This window comes from Nematostella vectensis, chromosome 8, assembly GCF_932526225.1.
Source record: "Nematostella vectensis chromosome 8, jaNemVect1.1, whole genome shotgun sequence".
In the NCBI taxonomy this organism is placed as follows: domain Eukaryota; kingdom Metazoa; phylum Cnidaria; class Anthozoa; order Actiniaria; family Edwardsiidae; genus Nematostella; species Nematostella vectensis.
The window spans coordinates 6,756,312-6,777,938 of record NC_064041.1 but is presented as its reverse complement, the minus strand read 5'-3'; the positions used below and the strand labels follow the sequence as shown (position 1 = coordinate 6,777,938).

The 21,627-nt window shown below is 42.2% G+C and overlaps 2 protein-coding genes across 6 annotated transcripts in view; both read left to right on the top strand.

Annotated features, from left to right (window-relative positions):
* LOC5515227 (voltage-dependent N-type calcium channel subunit alpha-1B-like) overlaps positions 1-14,307 on the top strand; it is a 51,460-nt gene extending 37,153 nt beyond the window's left edge. For 4 of the 5 annotated variants that reach the window (XM_048731047.1, XM_048731044.1, XM_048731045.1 and 1 more), the window contains 10 exons: positions 1,271-1,362; positions 1,979-2,129; positions 2,443-2,570; positions 2,930-3,026; positions 4,397-4,604; positions 9,896-9,996; positions 10,148-10,299; positions 10,747-10,867; positions 11,888-12,059; positions 12,652-14,307. In XM_048731047.1, coding sequence (XP_048587004.1) covers positions 1,271-1,362; positions 1,979-2,129; positions 2,443-2,570; positions 2,930-3,026; positions 4,397-4,604; positions 9,896-9,996; positions 10,148-10,299; positions 10,747-10,867; positions 11,888-12,059; positions 12,652-12,905 — 1,476 coding nt within the window. In that variant the 3' untranslated portion in view covers positions 12,906-14,307. The remainder of the gene's footprint in view (positions 1-1,270; positions 1,363-1,978; positions 2,130-2,442; positions 2,571-2,929; positions 3,027-4,396; positions 4,605-9,895; positions 9,997-10,147; positions 10,300-10,746; positions 10,868-11,887; positions 12,060-12,651) is intronic. The other variant, XM_048731048.1, reaches the window with a different exon arrangement.
* An 82-nt stretch (positions 14,308-14,389) lies between these two features.
* On the top strand, positions 14,390-21,385 carry LOC5515272 (somatostatin receptor type 5). Its single transcript, XM_048731049.1, has one exon. The coding sequence runs from the start codon at positions 19,038-19,040 to the stop codon at positions 20,733-20,735; it is 1,698 nt and encodes a 565-aa protein (XP_048587006.1). The 5' UTR covers positions 14,390-19,037; the 3' UTR covers positions 20,736-21,385.
* The last annotated feature ends 242 nt before the right edge of the window (positions 21,386-21,627 follow it).

Here is a 21,627-nt window from a genome sequence, read left to right as displayed (position 1 = left end):
CGCTGTAAATGGGATGCAGGTAAGCCGTTCGGAATAGTGGGGTTGCACTTAGTTCTTCATGTTCGCTGTAAATGGGATGCTTGTAAGTCGTTCGGAATAGTGGGGTTGCACTTAGTTCGTCATGTTCGCTGTAAATGGGATGCAGGTAAGCCGTTCGGAATAGTGGGGTTGCACTTAGTTCTTCATGTTCGCTGTCATCGGGATGCAGGAAGGTCGTTCGGAATAGTGAGGTTGCACTTAGTTCTTCATGTTCGCTGTAAATGGGATGCTTGTAAGCCGTTCGGAATAGTGGGGTTGCACTTAGTTCTTCATGTTCGCTGTCATCGGGATGCAGGTAAGCCGTTCGGAATAGTGGGGGTTGCACTTAGTTCTTCATGTTCGCTGTAAATGGGATGCAGGTAAGCCGTTCGGAATAATGGGGTTGCACTTAGTTCTTCATGTTCGCTGTCATCGGGATGCAGGTAAGCCGTTCGGAATAGTGGGGGTTGCACTTAGTTCTTCATGTTCGCTGTAAATGGGATGCAGGTAAGTCGTTCGGAATAGTGGGGCTGCACTTAGTTCTTCATGTTCGCTGTAAATGGGATGCATGTAAGCCGTTCGGAATAGTGGGGTTGCACTTAGTTCTTCATGTTCGCTGTCATCGGGATGCAGGTAAGCCGTCCGGAATAGGCGGGTTGAACTTAGTTCGTCATGTTCGCTGTAAATGGGATGCTTGTAAGTCGTTCGGAATAGTGGGGTTGCACTTAGTTCTTCATGTTCGCTGTCATCGGGATGCAGGTAGGTCGTTCGGAATAGTGGGGCTGCACTTAGTTCTTCATGTTCGCTGTAAATGGGATGCATGTAAGCCGTTCGGAATAGTGGGGTTGCACTTAGTTCTTCATGTTCGCTGTCATCGGGATGCAGGTAAGCCGTCCGGAATAGGCGGGTTGAACTTAGTTCGTCATGTTCGCTGTAAATGGGATGCTTGTAAGTCGTTCGGAATAGTGGGGTTGCACTTAGTTCTTCATGTTCGCTGTCATCGGGATGCAGGTAAGTCGTTCGGAATAGTGGGGTTGCACTTAGTTCTTCTTGTACACTGTCACATTGAGGGGGGTGGGGTGGAAGGGAGGGAAGGGGAGGGGAGGGTAGAGGAGGGTAGGTGGGAAGGTAAGCTACACCCCAAGAAGAAGGGCTACAATGGTTTTTTGACAGAGGCTCTTAAGACACACAGTGTACTTTTCCATGCTTCAAATGCGTTATCTGAGAAAGAACTTCCTTTTTTAATTTCCAGCTTTTCGGCAAGATCGCGCTTGACGATGATACGGAAATAAACTCGCATAATAACTTTAGAGACATCTTCCAAGCTTTACAAGGGTTATTCAGGTAAGCCTCTCCCTGAACGGTATGCACTTTGCATTTAACCTAACCTTAACAAGGAAAGCTTGCCTAGAGTGCGTTGTGTGACGTCTTGAACTGGTTGTGTAACCTTCGCCGGGGAGGCATGCGTGACTGCATTTGAATACTTGAATGACTGTATAAGAAGGCTTGTGTGACAACCTGGAATGAGTTGTGTGACTTCTTGAAAATGTTGTGTGACGAAGGCCGAGAAGGCTTGCATGGTTGTAAATGCACGAGAAGGTGCGTGGTTGTAAATAATCTTGAATGGCGTGACGTCTTGAAGGGGCTGTTTGACTGTGGCCATACCGGCTTGTGTGACTGTATGGGGAGGCATGCGTGACTGCCTGAGGAGGCTTGTGTGACTTCATTAGAAGGCTGGCGTGACTATAAAAAAGAGATGGAAAGGTTTGACGTCTTGAAGGGGCTGTGTGACCATGGCCAATAGCGGCTTGTGTGACTGTATGAGGAGGCTTGCATGACTATAAAAAAGGGATGGAATGGCGTGACGTCTTGAAGGGGCTGTTTGACCGTGGCCATAGCGGCTTGTGTGACTGCATGGGGAGGCCTTCTGGGAGGTTCTAATTATATCTATATTCTACAGAGCGGCGACCGGAGAGGACTGGCACCTAGTGATGACCGCATGTTTTTCGGACGCCAAGTGCGATAAGTTGGCCGGTATTTCTACTGGGTGTGGCTCAACACCGCTCGCAATCATCTACTTTTGCTCCTTTATTTTTCTCTGCATGTTTCTGGTGAGTGAATATAGAGTTCGCAGGCATATGATTGCTTTTGAGCACATAAATGATTTGAATGTACAGGGCCGTTGCCCCCCCCCCCCCCCCAAAAAAAAATATATATATAAATATATAGATATATAAATAATTATAAGGAAATGACCAGTCGAGAGATGACTGTACACAAATAATTTCTCTGATGTATGAGCCGCTAGATCTCGACCACAAAGCATAAGTGTTGAAAGTTTATTCTCCTTATTTTTTTTACTTATTCTGGTGATTATTATTCACAATGTATTAAAATAATAATAGGATATATTTATTTTTATAGATGCTGAATCTTTTTGTTGCGGTCATCATGGACAACTTCGAGTACCTGACGCGAGACGAGTCCATCCTAGGCCCTCACCATCTGGACGAGTTTGTCCGCGTGTGGTCTGAGTACGATCCTGCTGCCACGTAAGTAAATGTCTCTATTCCTACGAATGCTCCCTCCTTGGTTTGTTTGCGATACCCCATCCATGTTATTATACCAGCTTGTACTTCACCTCGTTTATTGCTCTCATCCGGGGGTGAAGTCAAGATTCGATTTAATTATTTGTTGTTGTCGTTGAACGCTTCCTCGAAAATTAAATGTATCACAAACATTTCTTGGGGTAGCCCTCATTTTTTGCTCGAAGCGCCAGAGAATCAACTCTGTTTTCATATCGGCGTTCATATATAATGTCTGTGTTGAGGTCTTTTAGTTATGGAAATTAATATCACTGTAGCTGTTACTTTCTGACATATTTATAATAGTTGTTTGTTACCATCTGCAGTGGATTCATCCATCACAGTGAAGTTTATAAGATGATGTGCAGCATGTCGCCACCTGTAGGCTTCGGCAAGAAGTGCCCACGAATAGTGGGATACAAGGTACTTGGATATATGATTTACTCTAAATCATCGTTCGCCTCACCCAGCTTCAACTAAAGCTACCCCCTCTTCATTCCCAAAGGAGGCACAACACATTCTGAAAATATTCCGCTAGTAACCCCCTCCCTAATGACCCCCGTCTTGTAACCTCATTCCCCTCCCTAATGACCCCCCTCTAGTAACCTCATTCCTCTCCCTAATGACCCCCCTCTAGTAACCTCATTCCCCTCCCTAATGACCCCCCTCTAGTAACCTCATTCCCCTCCCTAATGACCCCCCTCTAGTAACCTCATTCCCCTCCCTAATGACCCCCCTCTAGTAACCTCATTCCCCTCCCTAATGACCCCCCTCTAGTAACCTCATTCCCCTCCCTAATGACCCCCCTCTAGTAACCTTATTCCCCTCCCTAATGACCCCCCTCTAGTAACCTCATTCCACTCCCTAATGACCCCCCTCTAGTAACCTCATTCCCCTCCCTAATGACCCCCCTCTAGTAACCTCATTCCCCTCCCTAATGACCCCCCTCTAGTAATCTCATTCCCCTCTCAAATGAGCCCCTTCTAGTAACCTTATTCCCCTCCCTAATGACCTCCCTCTAGTAACCTCATTCCCCTCTCAAATGAGCCCCTTCTAGTAACCTCATTCCCCTCCCTAATGACCCGCCTTTAGTAACCTCATTCCCCTTCCTAATGTCCCCCCTCTAGTAACCTCATTCCCCTCTCAAATGAGCCCCTTCTAGTAACCTCATTCCCCTCCCTAATGACCCGCCTTTAGTAACCTTATTCCCCTCTCTAATGACCCCCCTTTATTAACCTCATTCCCCTCTCAAATCAGCCCCTTCTAGTAACCCCCTAATTAACATACCAAGTGAACCCCTTCTAGTAAACCCCTAATTAACATGCTAAGTGAACCCCTTCTAGTAACCCCCTCTAGTAACCTCAATATCCTTCCAAATAAATCCCTTCTAGTAACCCCCTCTCCCCTAGAAGACACCTTTCTAGTAACTTCCTCTCCCTCCCAAATGACCCCCCTCTTGTAACTCTCTCCCTGATGACCGGGCGCCTTAAGGAGCCAAAAGCTATTCTTCTATATTCAAACAATGAAAGAGCACAGAGCTTTATATTGGAGCTTCTCTTCTTTTATTTCTCAAACGCCCACTTTTGTTGACGGTTTTACTATATTAAAATAGGCGGTTTACACGTTTAAAGATTGAACAATAAGCGATTTTTGCGATTACCTTAACCATCTTTATTACGGTTTAACGGTATTTATTTTTCTCGAATTTACCCTTAACGCTTATTTTTTTCCCGTTTTACGGTTAGCGGTTAACCCCATTGAGTCTAATAGTTAATTGTGGTCTTTGCGTCTAGCGTCTCATCAAGATGAACATGCCACTGGATGAGAACGGGAAAGTCACCTTCAGCACGACTCTGTTTGCACTCATCCGCATCTCACTCAACATCAAGCTCCGGGGAAACATGAACGCGAATGACACGGAACTGCGGAAGCTCATTAGTAGACTTTGGCCCAACTCTACCTCGCCCAAAGTGCTGGACAAACTCATACCCAAACAATCAGGTCAGAGACAACAGAATTATGTGATTAGTGATGATGACGAGAAAGCATGTCAATCAATGGCAGTCGTTTTTCTTAATGGTTTAGAAAGAGCCTTGGGCGAGCGCGAGGGAAACCTGTTATGTTCTAAAAACACTGGGGCCTGGGCCTGTTTCAATTCCTGCAAGTTTAAGTGGAAATTTTTTTAGGTACACAGTTTTAGGGCGACAAAAAAGCGAAAAAGTTATTAACGCGTACTTTCCAAATATGGTATATAATGTCATGGTATACATGTTGAATTTGCTAGTTACCAGGCCATGCGCAGCAGGGCTTAGCTTGTAGTCAGCGGAACACGAATAAAACAAGGTGTAAGAAGCGGGATTTTGCAAACCAAAAAGGCCTCCCAGCAAGCCAAGAGGGCAAGAATGAGATGTGTTCAATTCATATGCAACGGACATTTATTTGCATCTGTATAGTGATTTTGGCAATCATTTCGGCACATTTGCCGACTACATATAGCCGCCATCTTGGATTTTACAGATCGCATTGGATCTTCTCAACATGGCAAAGTCACTTCCAACGCCCCAACCCCTCGAAATGCAGGGAGATATGGCCCTCAACTGGGAAATATTCAAAGACAGCTGGGAAAACTATATTATCGCGACGGAATTAAACAAGAAATCGGATGCAATCGTGGTAGCGTCTCTCTTGAGATTCATGGGCAAAGATTGCTACAAAATTTACAAGAATTTGCCCCTCACCGATAATGAACGAAAGTCTTCCACGTCTATTCTGGAGAAATTAGGTGAGGAATTCCAGTCCAATAGGAACATTATATATGAGAGGTACTTGTACTTTTGCACCGTCCAAGAGCCCAGTGAAAGCTTTGACCGTTTCGTGAACAGACTCAGAGATCACATTGCCACATGCAAGTACACTACTCTTGAGAATGAAATGTTAAGGGACCGGATTGTATTTGGGGTTAACAACAGTGACACCCGAGAACGCCTTCTAAGAGAAAAAAAAATAAGACCTAGAAGCAATAAACATTTGTCGCACAAGTAAAATGGTAGATAGACAAAAGCTTCACAAAATGGGGCCAACTGAGACCGTCCACTATACGAAGCAAAACAAGTCCAAATCAAAGTCGAGGCAGATCACAGACTGCAAGTACTGTGGTGACAGCCATGCCGCTGGAAAATGCAAAGCATTTGGGCAGGTCTGCAGTAAATGCAGCAAGAAGAATCACTTCGCTAGAGTTTGCATGTCCACTCGTCAAGATCATAAGGCGAGCCAGCCTCAACAGAAGCCAGACAAGCAGACTAGAAGAGGTAAACAAAACGTACACCAACTAGAGGAGAGCTCATTCAGTGTCGATGATGATGAATTCTCCAGCAAAAACAGCCTGTGTATCATTCAGTCAAACCAGAAGAAAAGGCAGTATTTTGCAAAAGTGTTAGCTGTGACAGAAGATGAGACGGCCAGGCAGTCAATCAAATTTCAGCTTGATACCGGGGCAACATGCAGCACACTATCCCTTAACGACTACAATAAGCTGACCAAGAAGCAACCCGAGCAGAACCAAACTGAACTGCGAGCCTACAATCAGTCAACCATCAAACCCATGGGGCAAGTCAAGCTTCACTGCACAGCAAATACATACCACATAGAAACAGATCCAAATATGAAACCCAAGCAGAACACTCCCAGGCGTGTCCCTATCCCAGTACAGGATGAGTTGAAGAAGAAGATTGAGGATCTTGTGGAAATGGGAGTAATCGCTAAAGTTACTACTACGCCATGGATAAGTAGCATGGTGGTAGTCCGACAACCAAACAAGCTACAAATATGCCTAGACCCATCGGAGTTGAACAAGGCCATAATTAGAAACCATTATCCAACTCCAATTATTGACGGTCACCCAAACTGACCAATGCCAAGGTATTCTCAAGAGTCGATGCAAAAGATGAATTTTTGCAAGTTGTCTTGGACGAGACATCAAGCTTACAATATTCTGGACACCTTATGGCCGTTACAGGTCGTTACGAATGCCATTCGGGATCAAGTCCCGAGTTCCAGCGGGAGTTTCAGCGCAGAATCAATGAATGTATTGAAGGCTTTCCAAACATCGCAGCAGTCCATGATGACATCATTATCAATGGAACGGGTGAAACAGAAGAAGAAGCAATAGCATTTCATGATGCAGCTCTCAAAGACCTACTGGATAGATGCAGAGAACACAACCTGAAGCTCAACCCAAAGAAGCTCAAATTCAAGTTGGAAAGGGTTACCTTCTTAGGATATGTCCTCAGCGCAGACGAAATCTCTGCTGAACCAGAAAAAGTGAAAGCCATCTGTGAGATGCCGCAGCCTGTTGATATTGCGGGCGTCCAGCGCCTCATTGGTGTTGTCACTTGTCCAAATTGCTTCCTCAGCTAAGCACGGTTACAGAACCTCTCCGACGTCTGACTGACAAGGACGCAGTGTTTGACTGGCTGCCACAGCACCAGGAAGCCTTTGAGAAGATCAAGATGATGATCACCAAAGCACCGGTATTATACTATTATGATGTCAACAAAGAGGTAACTATTGAAAGTGACAGCTCCAACGTAGGCTTGGGGGCAGTCATTACACAAGAGGGACACCCCATTGCCTATGCCTCTAGAGCTCTCACTCAGACTGAGCGCAACTATGCTCCAATAGAGAGAGAGTACTTAGCAATCATGTATGCAACTGAACGTTTGGAACACTACATTCTAGGCAAAGAGAATGTTAGAGTCCTTACAGATAACAAGCCCCTCGTCAAGATCTTCAAGAAGCCATCCTTACCTGCCACAAGTGTCTGCAGCGAATGCGACTGCGTCTACAGAAATTCTTGCTTGCTGTAGAGTACAAGCCTGGGCCCACGATGTATCTTAGTGATACCCTATCCCGCGCATCACTATCGCCCAACCATGCACGTCCAGGCACACCAGCCTATCAGATATTTCAGATAAGTGAAGAAGAGAAGATACGAGAAGAAATAGAAGATATCGACATGCAGGAGTCGCTGTTTGTGACTGACGAACGACTTGACAACATCAGACGAGAGACAGCCAAAGACCCCTCACTCCAAACCTTGATGACAGTCGCCAAGCAAGGTTCGCCAGACAACAAAGCTGAAGTTCCCACTTGTATTAGTGAATACTGGCCACACAGAGATGAAATATCAACTCAGAACGGATTTGCCTTCAGGGGAACAAGGATGAGAACCGAGATGACAACACGAGCATATGCGTCACACCTAGGTTTACACTACAAATACAGCTAGAGACATCATGTATTTGCCAGGCATGTCAGCAGACCTTACAGAAGCAGTACAGCGATGCTCCACCTGTCAACAAATTCAACCAGCACAGCAGAAAGAGCCAATGATGACACATCCTATACCTCAGCTACCATGGCAAGCAGTTGCCAGTGATTGCCTGAAAGTGAAAGGCGAACACTACTTGGTCCTAGTAGATCTGTACTCTGACTACATAGAACTAGTTCAGCTCCAAAACATGTCATCTAAAACTCTCATCCAGTAGATGAAACCGATTATATCAGACAATGGAACCAACTACAGTTCACAGGAATTCCAAGAGTTCACCAAGGCATGGGAAATATATCACGTAACTGTAAGTCCTCATGACCACAAGTCTAACGCGAAGGTGTAGTTGGGCGTGAAGATTATGAAGAGAATCATCATCAAGGCCAAGAAAGACTGCATAGACCTGTGGAAGTCACTATTGGAATGGAGAAACTCACCAACACCAGGAACATCCAGCTCACCAGCACAACGACTTATGTCTTGCCGAACCAGGTCTATGTTGCCTTGCAGCCAGGCCCTGTACAAGCCCGAAGTACAGGCAGCGGTGACAGAACAGATCATCCAAAAGCGCAAGCAGGCCAAACACTATCATGATCGCACAGCGAAGTCATTGCCTAGTCTTGTTGTTGGTCAACCAATAAGAGTGAAGGTGCGTTCACAACAGGCTCATAGCAATTGGAAGGCAGGGACAGTGGTTTCCATGGCAACAACGCCACGCAGTTACGTAGTACAAGTCAATGGCAGGACGTATCGCAGAAATCGGGTTCATTTGCGAGACGCTCAACCTGACCTATCAGCTGCACAAGACCATTCTGCTCCAGAGCCAAGCCATAAAGCAACAAAGTCTTCAGGAATGTCTACCTGCAGTCCAGCACCAGAACCAAGTGTTCCAGGTCCATTAGACGCCACGGCACTTGTACTTAAAGAACCAGTAGTCACACGATCAGGACGAGTTGCGAAGCCTCCACAAAGGCTGATCAATGCTTAGTCATAATTTACTACGTAGTGACTTTTAAATGCCAGTCATAAACTTTGTTATTTGAAACTGACTTAGAGTTAAAGTTGCTGTTTAGTCTAAAGTTGTGTTAAATGTTTGTTGTTATAGTTGCTGATTAGTGTACAATTGTGTTTAATGATTTTATGGTATACCTGTTGAATTCGCTAGTTACCAGGCCATGCGCAGTAGGGCTTAGATGGTAGTCAACGGAACACGAATAAAACAATTTCGTAATGAGGAATTGACAGACCAAGCTAGAAAAACGACTGTTTCCAAAATGAGATTGATTGATATGATAGCAAAAAAGAAGGCGAAAGTGATTTTGAAAAGATTTTGGTTCTGATGATGACAATGATTTTAATGAGGACGAGGAAAATAACAATGCAGTGATGATAACTATTGGGGCGGTGACGGCGGTGAGCGCGACAATACTGGTAATTGGTTGATGATGACGATGGTAAATATATGCTGATGATCGATAATATGATAGCAATAGCAATGGTGATGATAATGGTGATGATGATGGTGATGGTGTTGGTGTTGGTGTTGGTGTTGGTGATGGGGATGGGGATGGGGATGGTGATGGTGATGGTGATGGTGATGGTGATGGCGATGGCGATGGCGATGGCGATGGCGATGGCGATGGCGATGGCGATGGCGATGGCGATGGCGATGGCGATGGCGATGGCGATGGCGATGGCGATGGCGATGGCGATGGCGATGGCGATGGCGATGGCGATGGCGATGGCGATGGCGATGGCGATGGCGATGGCGATGGCGATGGCGATGGCGATGGCGATGGCGATGGCGATGGCGATGGCGATGGCGATGGCGATGGCGATGGCGATGGCGATGGCGATGGTGATGGTGATGGTGATGGTGATGGTGATGGTGATGGTGATGGTGATGGTGATGGTGATGGTGATGGTTCAAGCTTCTCATCCAACATGACATTTTTTTTTCCAGTCCTCAGCAGTCAGCAGATGACGATAGGGAAGATCTACTGCGCGAAGCTCATTCACGAGAATTACAAATACAGCAAGAAAAAGGAAGACAGTGGTTTTCAGGTGAGTACCATTAAACTTCTACACTTATGATTAATTGTCAGGCGTTCTCTGGTGAACTTTGCTCTTTGGATGTTCAGTCATCGATCTCTCCCATTTACCGTGAATGAAAGGCTACAGTTATAATCCATAATTTATTTCTCTTCTGTTACAGAGCGGCTTACTCCGTCGCATCGTCGGCTCGATTCGTGGTAAAGGTCGTCACAGCGATCGCATTTCGGCTCCATCCGAGACTGACTCGTACGACCAGAACTTCTTGTCGCCAAGACTTCGGAGCCGGACATCGGAAGAACCCAACGAGAACAGGTCTGGGTATTTTTCGCAAGAAATTCGATCGCCTTGTTGCACTTTTCTTGTTCTCTGTTTTGCATGAATTTCGCAACCATTTGCTTACGTAAAAAGGAGTCATCTCTCTTTAACAAAGAGCACGACCTATAGGTCGATGGTTTTTGTAAGCGTGGACAATCTCCACACGCGTGCGAAAAAGGAAAAGTCCTGGATGCGGAATGCCGCGGAAAATCTACAGTAACTTAAATACTGAACATGTATGTTCTAAAAATTATATGGATGTTTGGAAGAACTTAAATATGAAAGCAAAACTTTAATAAACCTGGACTCGTTTTATTTATGATTATATTTGATACACGTGCGTACGACACGTGGATTCTCGAGTGCATCCTTTTTTCAATAGATGTACAACTCAGCCAGATGTTAACTGAAATGTGTACCCCCATTTTCTTTCTTCTGATGTAGTATACCGAGGAAGCCGGTGTCCAAGAAGTCTAGTGACCACTCCTCCTCTTTAGTGGCTAACTCGATAGCGCGGTCGCATAGCTGGAGTTCTCAAGCGAACGGAGATATTGAGATGTCGGAGGTAATTGTTTTAATCAGAAAAACTGTGAGAGCTGTGTCTTTTGTTGGTGCTAAAACGTCCGTGCAATAAGAGGGTTGTTTTTTATGATGTTGCTACCTCGCTGCTGCTTCTGTCGTATCTGTTGTTATTGTAGCTTCTGTTGCTGCTTCTGTCGTATTTGTTGTTGTTATTGGTATTGTTGTTGCTGCATCTGTCGTATCTGTTGTTGCTCTTGTTACCGGTAATGCTGCATCTGTCGTATCTGTTGTTGTTATTGTTATTGCTGCATCTGTCGTATCTGTTGCTGCTCATTTCTTTGTTGCTGTTGTCCGAGAGAGCCATACTTTGCTTTTCATTATAGTGATTTCAGTTTCGCTTTATGATCCCATGGTAAAATTCGTGACAAAATACTCATTGATAACGTATTGCGCTAGTCACATGACCACCTCTAGACCACCTTACCCTTCATACATAATTGTCCTTCTTATTTTTTATTATTTATTTGGTTTACTAGGTCAATTCCACTAAAACTCCACTCTTATATCGAGCGCCCTGAAGTCAATAAAGTTTGTTTTTAACTTAAAAGAATAAGCTTTCATCGGAGCGATAACGTATAAAGAAAAGAGCAAAATGTGAACTGGGTCTGTACTTGCATGAAACCTAAACATTGGATAAAGATTCCATACAGTTTGAAAAAAGTTGTTAATCCCTCTATTAACAAATAACCTATGTATAACATACCAGGGCTAAACCCTGATCTTGAAGGTCGTAGGGTCTTTCCCGTGAGGTGCGGTGACGTGATCTTTGTACTGTGGGCATAAGCGCTCATGTACGTCACGCAATACTGGCGCTGCATTAACAAACAGCACCTGGAAAACCCAACAAGCACGTCCGCGTCGCCTCGAACCAAGGAAAGACCAGACATACGGGGGCGACCCTACAGCATATTATAAACTGATACAATAACTCATAGTCAACTGAACATAACTGAATCATTTAAACATCTAAAAACTAAAGCTGACTGTGTAACTATCGCACTAGTCAATCTTGCGAGATAACCTCAACCCTGCCAGCTCCCCGTCGCTACGGAATGGACAAGCACGGAAAGAGGAAAAAGGGATGAACGGGCCTGTGATACCAATGGCATACCTTACGTCCACGGGCAGCCCTAATCCACAGAGGAAGCGTAAAAATGACCCTCACCGTACTATAGGTAGGATGGTAAACTGGGTTAAGCCATGCATAAACATGATCTTCAATTCGGTACTTTAAAATAAACTAAACTTTTACTGTAAATTTTGATTTTTTTCGCGCCTCCCCTTTTAAACATTTACATTTCCCAGTGACACTGATATAAATACTTTATGAATAATTGTTGATACCTTAAATAAAAAAATGATCCTAATCTGCCTAACATTTCCCCCGTCATTATCATCACCATCAACATGGTCGTCCCTACCATTATCACAGTCACAAACCAACACTATTACCATCAGCATCGCACAACTATAGCCATCATCATTATCATTATAATCACCTCAGTTACCTATAATCGAACCTCACTAGCCACTGGGGACTTAGTGACCACCCCCAGTGAAAGTGCTTACAATGCTTACTAACAATACACTCAAGGGGGTACTTGGTTTGGAGCCTAGCTCTGTTGTGCCTTCCGCACCAGTATAACTGGTGGAATTAATTTAAATTTTATTCCATAAATGAATAAATAAAAACCGTTACTTATCTACTGTTTAATCGATCCCCACTAAGCTGTTATTAACCCTAACTACCTATCACCGCCGTTACAGATCATAGTTCCGTCCACCGTGCTAGCAGAGACACCGTGCGGACAGGCCGTGACGGCCATAAACCCCAAGCTCCAAACCCCACGCAATCACGTGACCGGTCACGTGAAAGACCACGTGATCAACCACGTGACGACAAGTACTACGACGACATGATCGTGCGAATCAACGAGGAGCTTGAGCAGGCGGTGAAAAAGGGACAAAGTCCATATGATATATATGGCTTAGAGGAGGACGACGCAAGTGAATGGTGCTGACAATATATGGACATCAAATTAATGCCATATAAGGGCATAGACACCAATTATGGTAAACAGCCCGATAGAAATCCCGTCCCTCGTATCTCAGTCAACTCAGACATAGTTAGGGTACGTTGGACGTGAAATTCGGTAAGGTGTACGGAGGCACAGAAAATCTCCGAAATGGACTGATCTAATCTGAAGATCGGCATTGCTGCTGTTGAACATTGTCATACGAATGCTGAAGAATGTCTGCCTCTTAGGTAGACAATAATTATGAACAAAACGACCAAATCTAAGACAATATTGACGCCAATTCTGGCGAGCTGAGTTTTACCACAAATGTACGCATATTATTTGCTGTGTAACCGATCGGATTATTATTACCCGACATGCTTATAGAGAAGGGGCCCTCTCGTGATTATTACATCACTTCGACTTCAATGTGATGCAACACAGGCCTGTGTCATCTCATACATGTCACGCTGTAGTTTCACATAATCTACATTCTTGCTGCGCCTTTTATGTTTATTCTCACTGGCATATTGTTTTGACATGTTGTTGGGAATTTGTTTTATCACTTATTTCACAGCTCCCGCTTGATTGCTTCAAGTCATTAATCCAATTCTAGACGCTTCGTTGTTCAACATTTTCTTAACGACCTCATGTAAAACCCAAATCTCTTGCTTTTCCATCCAGTTTTATTTTTCACACATTGTAGTCCACACTTTTTATCACCTGAGGGCCGTGCTAGCGTAGAAAATCATTTTATTTTCATTTACTCTTGCGCTGCCATTTTCAAACAAAGGTAGAAACATAAAACTACAATCTTGTGCAAAAGTTGAAGGGAATTCTTTAAATAAAATGAACACATTTAAACGTTTTTAGGCACCCTCTCCCCCCAAGACAATGTTGCTTAGAAGGTCATCAAGGATAAACGCCGCTCATAAACAACATTTATTTATGGGGGGGGGGGGGGCTCAAATTTAGTTGAAAACACAAATTCTTAAGTATTCCGAAAAAAATCTAACATTTTATATCCAAGATTGTAGAAACACTCAAATCATAAACACTATATATATACCAGTATTGAATATAGTGACTTGACGAACAAGATTTAGTAACACTCAAACTTTAAATACTATATATGCCAGTATTGAATATATAGAGAGACTTGACGAACCGTGCATATTTGTCCCTTCTCAAAAATGGTAATGTCTTGATTGAAAATGGCTCCGCAATGACAAAGAGTGTTAACATCGACTTTATTATGTTTTACAACCTATGGTGAAGTATAGATCAGATATTTAAGCAGCTGCGCTCCAGGCCTCTAATATTGGTAGACCTGTGCGCAGATTATTATGACAGATGTAAGCCATTATAATTTTTTAATGAATAAAGACGCAACATTTTCAGACTACCACGTTAGCACAAGTAATTAGGGACTGGTCGTAAAGTACAGGGGGGGAGGGGGGGCGGTAAAAAAGTAGGGCTGGGCTAATGCTTTTGGGCCAGCAACAAGGGGTGGGCCCAAAAATTATGCTGTTTTTTTTTTTCACTAACAGTGATTAAGCTGTGTAATTTTAAAAACACAGCAATTAACAATCAGCAACAACAGTTTCTTGTAGTCGTTAAAATCTCAATGGAAATAAATCAGCTTTCAGACCTCTACCATCTCATCTTCTGTTTTACTGTTTATCAAAGCAGTTTTCAAGTGTTTACTTGTGCACAATTGTGATAATTTGTGTTGAAATTAACAACTTTACCCACTTGTCTCTCTTTCCCAATTTTGAAATTGCCTCTTCATGATATCCCCATACTTACATGAACATGACACTTTAAGGGGTATACGCTTGCACATTTTTTTTTCCCCTTTTTTTGATTTCGTTAATTTTTTTTTTGGTTGTCGACACTCCACTGACCATAGATTGTGATGGGTACACACTGCGATGTTTTTCTCTCAGTTCTTCTATTGTTCGCAAGGACTTCTGAGTGTTGGGACATTTCTCATTACTTAGCGATTCGGTTGTTAGGCGCGCGCGCGATCATCCGGGAACTTCGCACTTTCAGGCGGGGAAATTAAATGGCGGGAAAATAATTTACGCGCGCGCGACAATTCCTATTTTCGAAAACAAACGCCGAAACTGGCGAGAAAAACGTAATAAAATAGTAAATATTGTAAAACAAAAAAGGCGAGCATGATTTTTAACCTAGGGCACCTACTTAGCGACCTGAAGTGCTGATTTAAGCAAACAAAAGTTGTTTCAATGCATATTTCACTGTTGATAACAAAATTCTTTCACAACATTCGCATTTGTAACCAGGCTTTATCGCAATACTCAATTGCGCATGCGTATATAATTCTATTTCCGGTTTGCGTTTCCAACTCTATAATCTTTGAGAAGAGTAGGTGGATCGCGGATTTTTTTTTAGGCAAAGAATATTCACCTCGTTGTCGTCCATAAAACTACGTATCGCTTTTCCGATATTATTAAAATTATTATTATTAAGAAATTATTAAAAAAGAGTGGAAAAAAAATTGAAAATGTGCGAAAATTTTATTATTTGGCAGAATCCAAAACGCATACGTAACTTTGCAGGTACTCTCACAAATAATATTATGAAACTACATTTATCATTGCAGATACTTCAACAGCAAAGATTATAGAATTTTTTGTTGTGACGTCATGCGATGACGTCACCGCCTGATGACGTCATCAAAATTTAAACATTGATAAACAATGACGCTATACCTAAATTCATTTTATTTCACAAATATTTGGCGGATTTATAGCGTTTCCATATCAAACATATTCCCCAAGGATAGTGTCCTTCGTTTGCATTGCCTTATATGGTCATTGATGCCCATATTTAGAAGAGCTAAAGTTTTCCCGCTCCCTGATCTCCAGAAAATATGGTGAAAAATGCTGATTCCTGTCAATTTGAGACTCGTGGCAAGAATTTGTCCAAAAAAACCTGACAACTTGGTTAAATTTTCATCTCACTAATCTTGAAAAGCCCTTAGACCCAGGCCTCCCAGAGATTGACCGAGCGGGTTTGAAGGTCACCCAAATATTGATATGAAAGTTTTCTTAGCAACGGCCCTCAGAGAAATGTCCCAACACCCTTAAACGCTTAAAATCCCCCAGGCATTTTTCATTGAATTTGTGTCACATTCCTTTTATTGAATTTGTGTCACATTCCTAACCATCCAGAATTTGTGAAAATTTTCACATTGTCCTCTTCCATTGACCTCGTTTATTTGCCAACTTTATCTCTTCTGTAGAATGACCTTTGAATAATTTATATTGTTTAAGTCAGCTGGCTTCAACTCATCTTGCTGTTTCAGTCTTTCCAACAGAAGCCTGGCCTGCCCTGTGCATAAGTCTTTCTGAAATGTTTTTGCATAATCACATCGTCTCCACCAACACCTATAAAATCCCGGCAGCACTTCCTCATTTAGAAATATTGTTCTCTTTGATTTTGCAAAAAGAACATAGCCATTTTTTTTCTGATCGTGGAGTTGGAAAATAAAGGGAGTACAAGGGCCGTGGATTATGGGGCAAATAAGGTAGGGTGGGCCACATAAAGCCCCGTGAGGGAGTACAAGGGCCGTGGATTATGGGGCAAATAAGGTAGGGTGGGCCACATAAAGCCCCGTGAGGGAGTACAAGGGCCGTGGATTATGGGGCAAATAAGGTAGGGTGGGTCACATAAAGCCCCGTGCAAACTGGGCCAGCACCTGCCAGCATTGGTGGGAGAATTCTTGCTCGGCTGACAACAAGACAAAGGAAATGTCAGAAAGTCCATTTCCCATTTTGACATTTTCTTTGTCCTATAGTCAGTCAAGCGAAAATTCAGGTACTGGCGCGCAGTTTGCACGGGGCTTAAAACCTAACTTACTGTTATTTGATTTTATGGCCCACCCCCACCCCCTATACTTTATGACCTGTCCCTTATTATCATATCCTAAAGACGTTACATTTTCAGGGTTCCACATTAGCACAAGTAAATGTTATCATATCCTAAAGACGTTACATTTTCTGGGTTCCACATTAGCACAAGTAAATAGTATCATATAGATAGATTTGTTTATTTGTTTATTTAAAAATACCACTCGCAGTTAGTTGTTTATTTGTTTATTTAAAATACCCCTCGTAGTTAGAAACTGAACTACAGGTAATTAGCACACACAAGCTAAGCGATTACAACATTACGACATTACATTATCAAGATACTTAACAGTAACAAAATTTGACAAGCGATTAGTGTTGCATATTTTCGGTTTCATGGGAGCAGATCTTCTTAGCTTGTACTGGTTGACTCCCTTGACCGACCTACTAGTGGCTAGGCAATGTAAAGGGTTTTCCTTACACAGGGAACTCATGAATTGTTGACAATATCCTACAGACGCTTCATTTTCAAGGTACCACGTTAGCACAAATTATCGTGTAACTAAAAAGGAATGTTAAATAGATTTAAGCCGCTTTTTGTAGAATAAATTTAGTTTTATAGTATAGGACTTATTCCACTTGCTAACAGGAGCGTATTTTTTAACAGATCACAGACTTTATATATTTATACCTATTTTTAAACATCCAAGCTTTGGTAAAAGGATGTAAAAAAGGATCAAAAGATGTCAATTAGAGGCTGACTGATTATAATTCTATTCAGCGATTGTTTCACACTATTTACAGTCCGGGCCGGTTGAATCACATGTCGTACGATGTAATGATCGGCCTAAGTGATGGGACTTCGTGCAAAACTTCACCCCCGCCATTCTATGGACGCCCTTCTCAAACAAGATCTTAATCCAATTTGCAATCACCCGCGTAAACGGTTTTTTAAAGCGACGGCCCTCTTAAGTCCCCTGAAGTTAAATATAATTTCAACATAACTCCGAAAAGCCGGAACGAACATCCTCTAAAAGGTTTGTTATGGGAAGTACTTGTCATGTTCATTTTTTTCCTTTCCTCTGGCCTTTAGTGGGGGAACAAATGATTGTTCAGATTATAAATAATCAATGCGCGGTTATTATAATTGTTTAAGGGAATGTAATCAATGGGAAAATTTTAATTATCACCTAGAACCTCCGAATTGCTATGTTGTCCAGAGTAACGGGTGAATTCGCACCCTGATTGGTCACTTTCCTCTTTAACGTCATTAAACACCGAAGTTTGCTTTGATAAAGAAAAAAATTCACGTTGCATCATTAACGGCATTGTATATCGCCACTAGGCCTCCATGATGTTCAGATAGAGATTTATGAAATGAAAAAGCTTCAATGGAAGGTGTCATTTTAGCCAGTCTCAGGGCCGAGTCTCTATGGCAGAAGTGCGTCTCGAAAGTGACGGAAAATGGAAATGAAAATCCAATGAGATTTTGAACTGATTCCCCATTGTTGTTTAATCACAGTAGCAGTTAAATCTGAACAACAGAGCAGGCATTCGTAATTGATTAAAGTAGAAGAATCAGATTAAATAAAAAAAATTAATGAAAAATGAAAGCGACGCTATCTGAATAAATTCAACAATGGGTGTTATGTAATATAATCTGCTTTGTGACCTGTCGCTTATAAAAAGGTACACAAGACACAGTTATAGACGAAAGTAAAACAGTGGAAAGTGGAGCTATAATTGAACAAGTGACAAACACTAGACATTTCTGGAGATCTATTGCAAGATTAAGAAAGGATTATAACAAGATTCTCTTATCAATGGTGGTGGATTCCACAGAGTTCTGTCTTCAGTGACAGAGGTGAAATGCTGATGCGCTTGCTAGGAAGGGAAATCCTAATGAACAGCAAGTCTAGAAAATATAGTTTTTTATTGAACACATAAAGCCAAGACCGAGAAAAACCGTGAGTTTACCAAAGACATTTCAAAGAATTTAAGGAGAAAAATTCAACTAGATGGTGCACTGGATTTAAGAAAATCGCATCACTAATTGATATGCGATATTTCTTTTTTGACGTCAGTAATCATAAAGGGAATATAACATCTTCTATTATTGAAAGAATTGAAAACAAGTGAATAAGACACGAATTGCAATTAGGAAAATATTCCTCGCGAATTGCCCGTAACATCTTCTGACAAAAATCCATACTGAAACTAAAAGACGCAAACGCCAAACGCCTGAGAGACTAGAGTAATGGTATCACCAAGTGTGTCTACCTTGGCTCAAGCTTCAAATATAACAAGGCTGTTAGGGATAAACCTCCCCCCTTATCCACTGGAAAGCAGACCACATGTGGAAGTCATCGCAGAAATTGTTATTGCCAGCGTGTTATTTACACTCGGTGTTGTGGGCAACGGTCTGGTATGCTTTGTTATTCACAAGACTAAATTCACTCAATCGTCCATGTACTTCTTCATGCTTAATCTAGCATATGCCGATCTTTTAGTCTGCTTTGTCTCGATTCCATTAACCGTCTTCTCAACTCTGCCAGCTCCAGTATTCACCAACTTCCCAAACATTCCTTGCAAGTTGGTGCGGTTTATTCAATACGCCTTGCCACCCGCCTCGGTCGCAATCTTGACTGCAACGTGTGTTGACAGATATTTCCACATTTGCGTTCCCTTCAAGAACATCATCACAACAAGTTTTACCAAAAAGATGGCAGCTTTTTGCTGGATCTTTAGTCTTCTCCTGACCATACCAAACTTTTACTTGATAGAGACAAGAAAGGTCTTATATGAGGGGCAGGTCGTCGAGTTCTGCGCGATCCGAGAGACCTCGAGCGACTACTCTTTCGGCAATGGCTATCTCGTCGCGCGAGGCTTGATTGGTTTTGCCGTCCCACTAGGGGTAGTTTGTTTCTTGTACTACAAGATCGTTGCACGAGTTTGGAACAGCAAAGGAGCGAACATAAATTCTAGAAACCGTCAACGCCTCAACGTCATCAAGTCTCTTCTCACCGTTGTCGTCGCCTTTACTTTGAGTTGGACGCCTTTTTCCGTGACCAATAAAATTCTATTATTTGATAAGAACCGTGAAATGATTACTGGCGCGGAGATTATCACTTTTTGGGTTGGATTATCTGCGTCTGTGTACAATCCATGGATCTATGCTTTTTATAATAAGAACTTCCGTCAGGCATTTTTAAAGGTTGTTTTCAGAAAAAAGATGAGAAAAGAGGCCAAAGCGAAAGCAATTCAGAGAAGTTTTCGCCCACCAGCGCAAACCCTACCAGATTTGTTCTGCCACGCCGAGTTCCAGATACCACGACGAAGAATTTTCTCTTACACGGGGGAAAGCGTGAACGACAGAAGAATGACTGAGCAGCGGGGATTTGTCAGAAGACTTCAGAGTATCAAAGAAGAAAGTGTTCTTACGCAGTTCGAAAAAGAAGATGTTTCTTGGAAAAATGCCAAGAACAGGGAAGAAAAAGAGAAAGTACTTAGTCCTAGAAGAGAGCTTCATTTAGAATTAAGATTTCAAGAATTTGATGTTACTACTGTCGAATTTTTTGCCGTCAATAAACCTCATACGAAATTCAAGCCAGACCAAGGAAGAAAATTTACAAGGAAACAAAGACTCGAGTCGGATGAAGATGATGTCTTTGAGTGTCCCGAAAACGCGGAATCATTTGTTCAAAATAACAGTCCAAGCTCAAAATACTCTGTCAGTGGAAGAAAATATATTGCCAATGCCAGCAGAGGGAGGAGTCCTCGACGACACTCCTATAACGGATCGCCTAGTAGGGATGTTCTATCTCACAGTTACAATATGCAACTCACAAGTTACTGTGCTGAAAAGGACCAGTCGCGCGCCAAAACGCGGAAACTTAAAGTCGATAGAAGCATTTCAGCGAACATTGACTCTATGAGCAGACCTGTGAAGTTTTAGCGCTTTCTTAAGATAATAATGGTTAGATTTACAGTACAGCGATGATTCATAGGTATTTCACAACTCATTTCATAATCCAGTCTGTCAAGTCTTTTAATTACCAACGCCGGGTGTTTAGTCAAACAAAAAAGAGAATGATAAAAAGAAAATATATACACATAAAATAATAACAACAAGCGCTCTCTAAACTTATTAAGATGATAAAAGGCACGTTTTCATTGATTTTAAAGAAGTAATTTTGTTGTAATGCATTAGATATCGTATTTTTAGAATTATGAGACCTAACTCAATTGTTCGTTGCTAGCGACAAAGCAAAAAATATATATATCGAATATGAAGACAATCAGAGATTCCCGCAAGCTAGAATTTTTAGGGCAAAAAAGGGGGATTGAATAACCACCATCATCATGATGGTGTAAATTATTCTTTTATTCTTAACACAGAGGGAAACATGGCCATTACCATTGGTTCGATAATTTATAATGTTTTTGAATGGTGTAATGTTTTTATTTCTTGTTTCCGTTCAAAGAGGCAGTTGTCAAATCTGTTATGTTTGAATGATATACTAAACGTATAAGGAGCGGAGATGTTTTTTTAGGGATGCAAAATGAAAAATAGGTACCCAAAAGGTACATGTGTGGGCTACAGTACAAGAGAGAAACTTTCTAGAAATTGGCGCAAGTTCAGTGTTGACATTTGACAGTATTACGTTATTTCCAAATCGTATGGAGCATAGCTGATCAGAATGCAACATCTCGTTCCCAGAGTCCGCATATCTTTGGTCATTGGTGGTAAACAATTCGTGCAAGCTGGAAAAGTGCCATCCCTTACATAAGTCGAACAATCAAGCAAATGCACAGCATTTTATTTAGTATAAGAAATGACCAGTAGG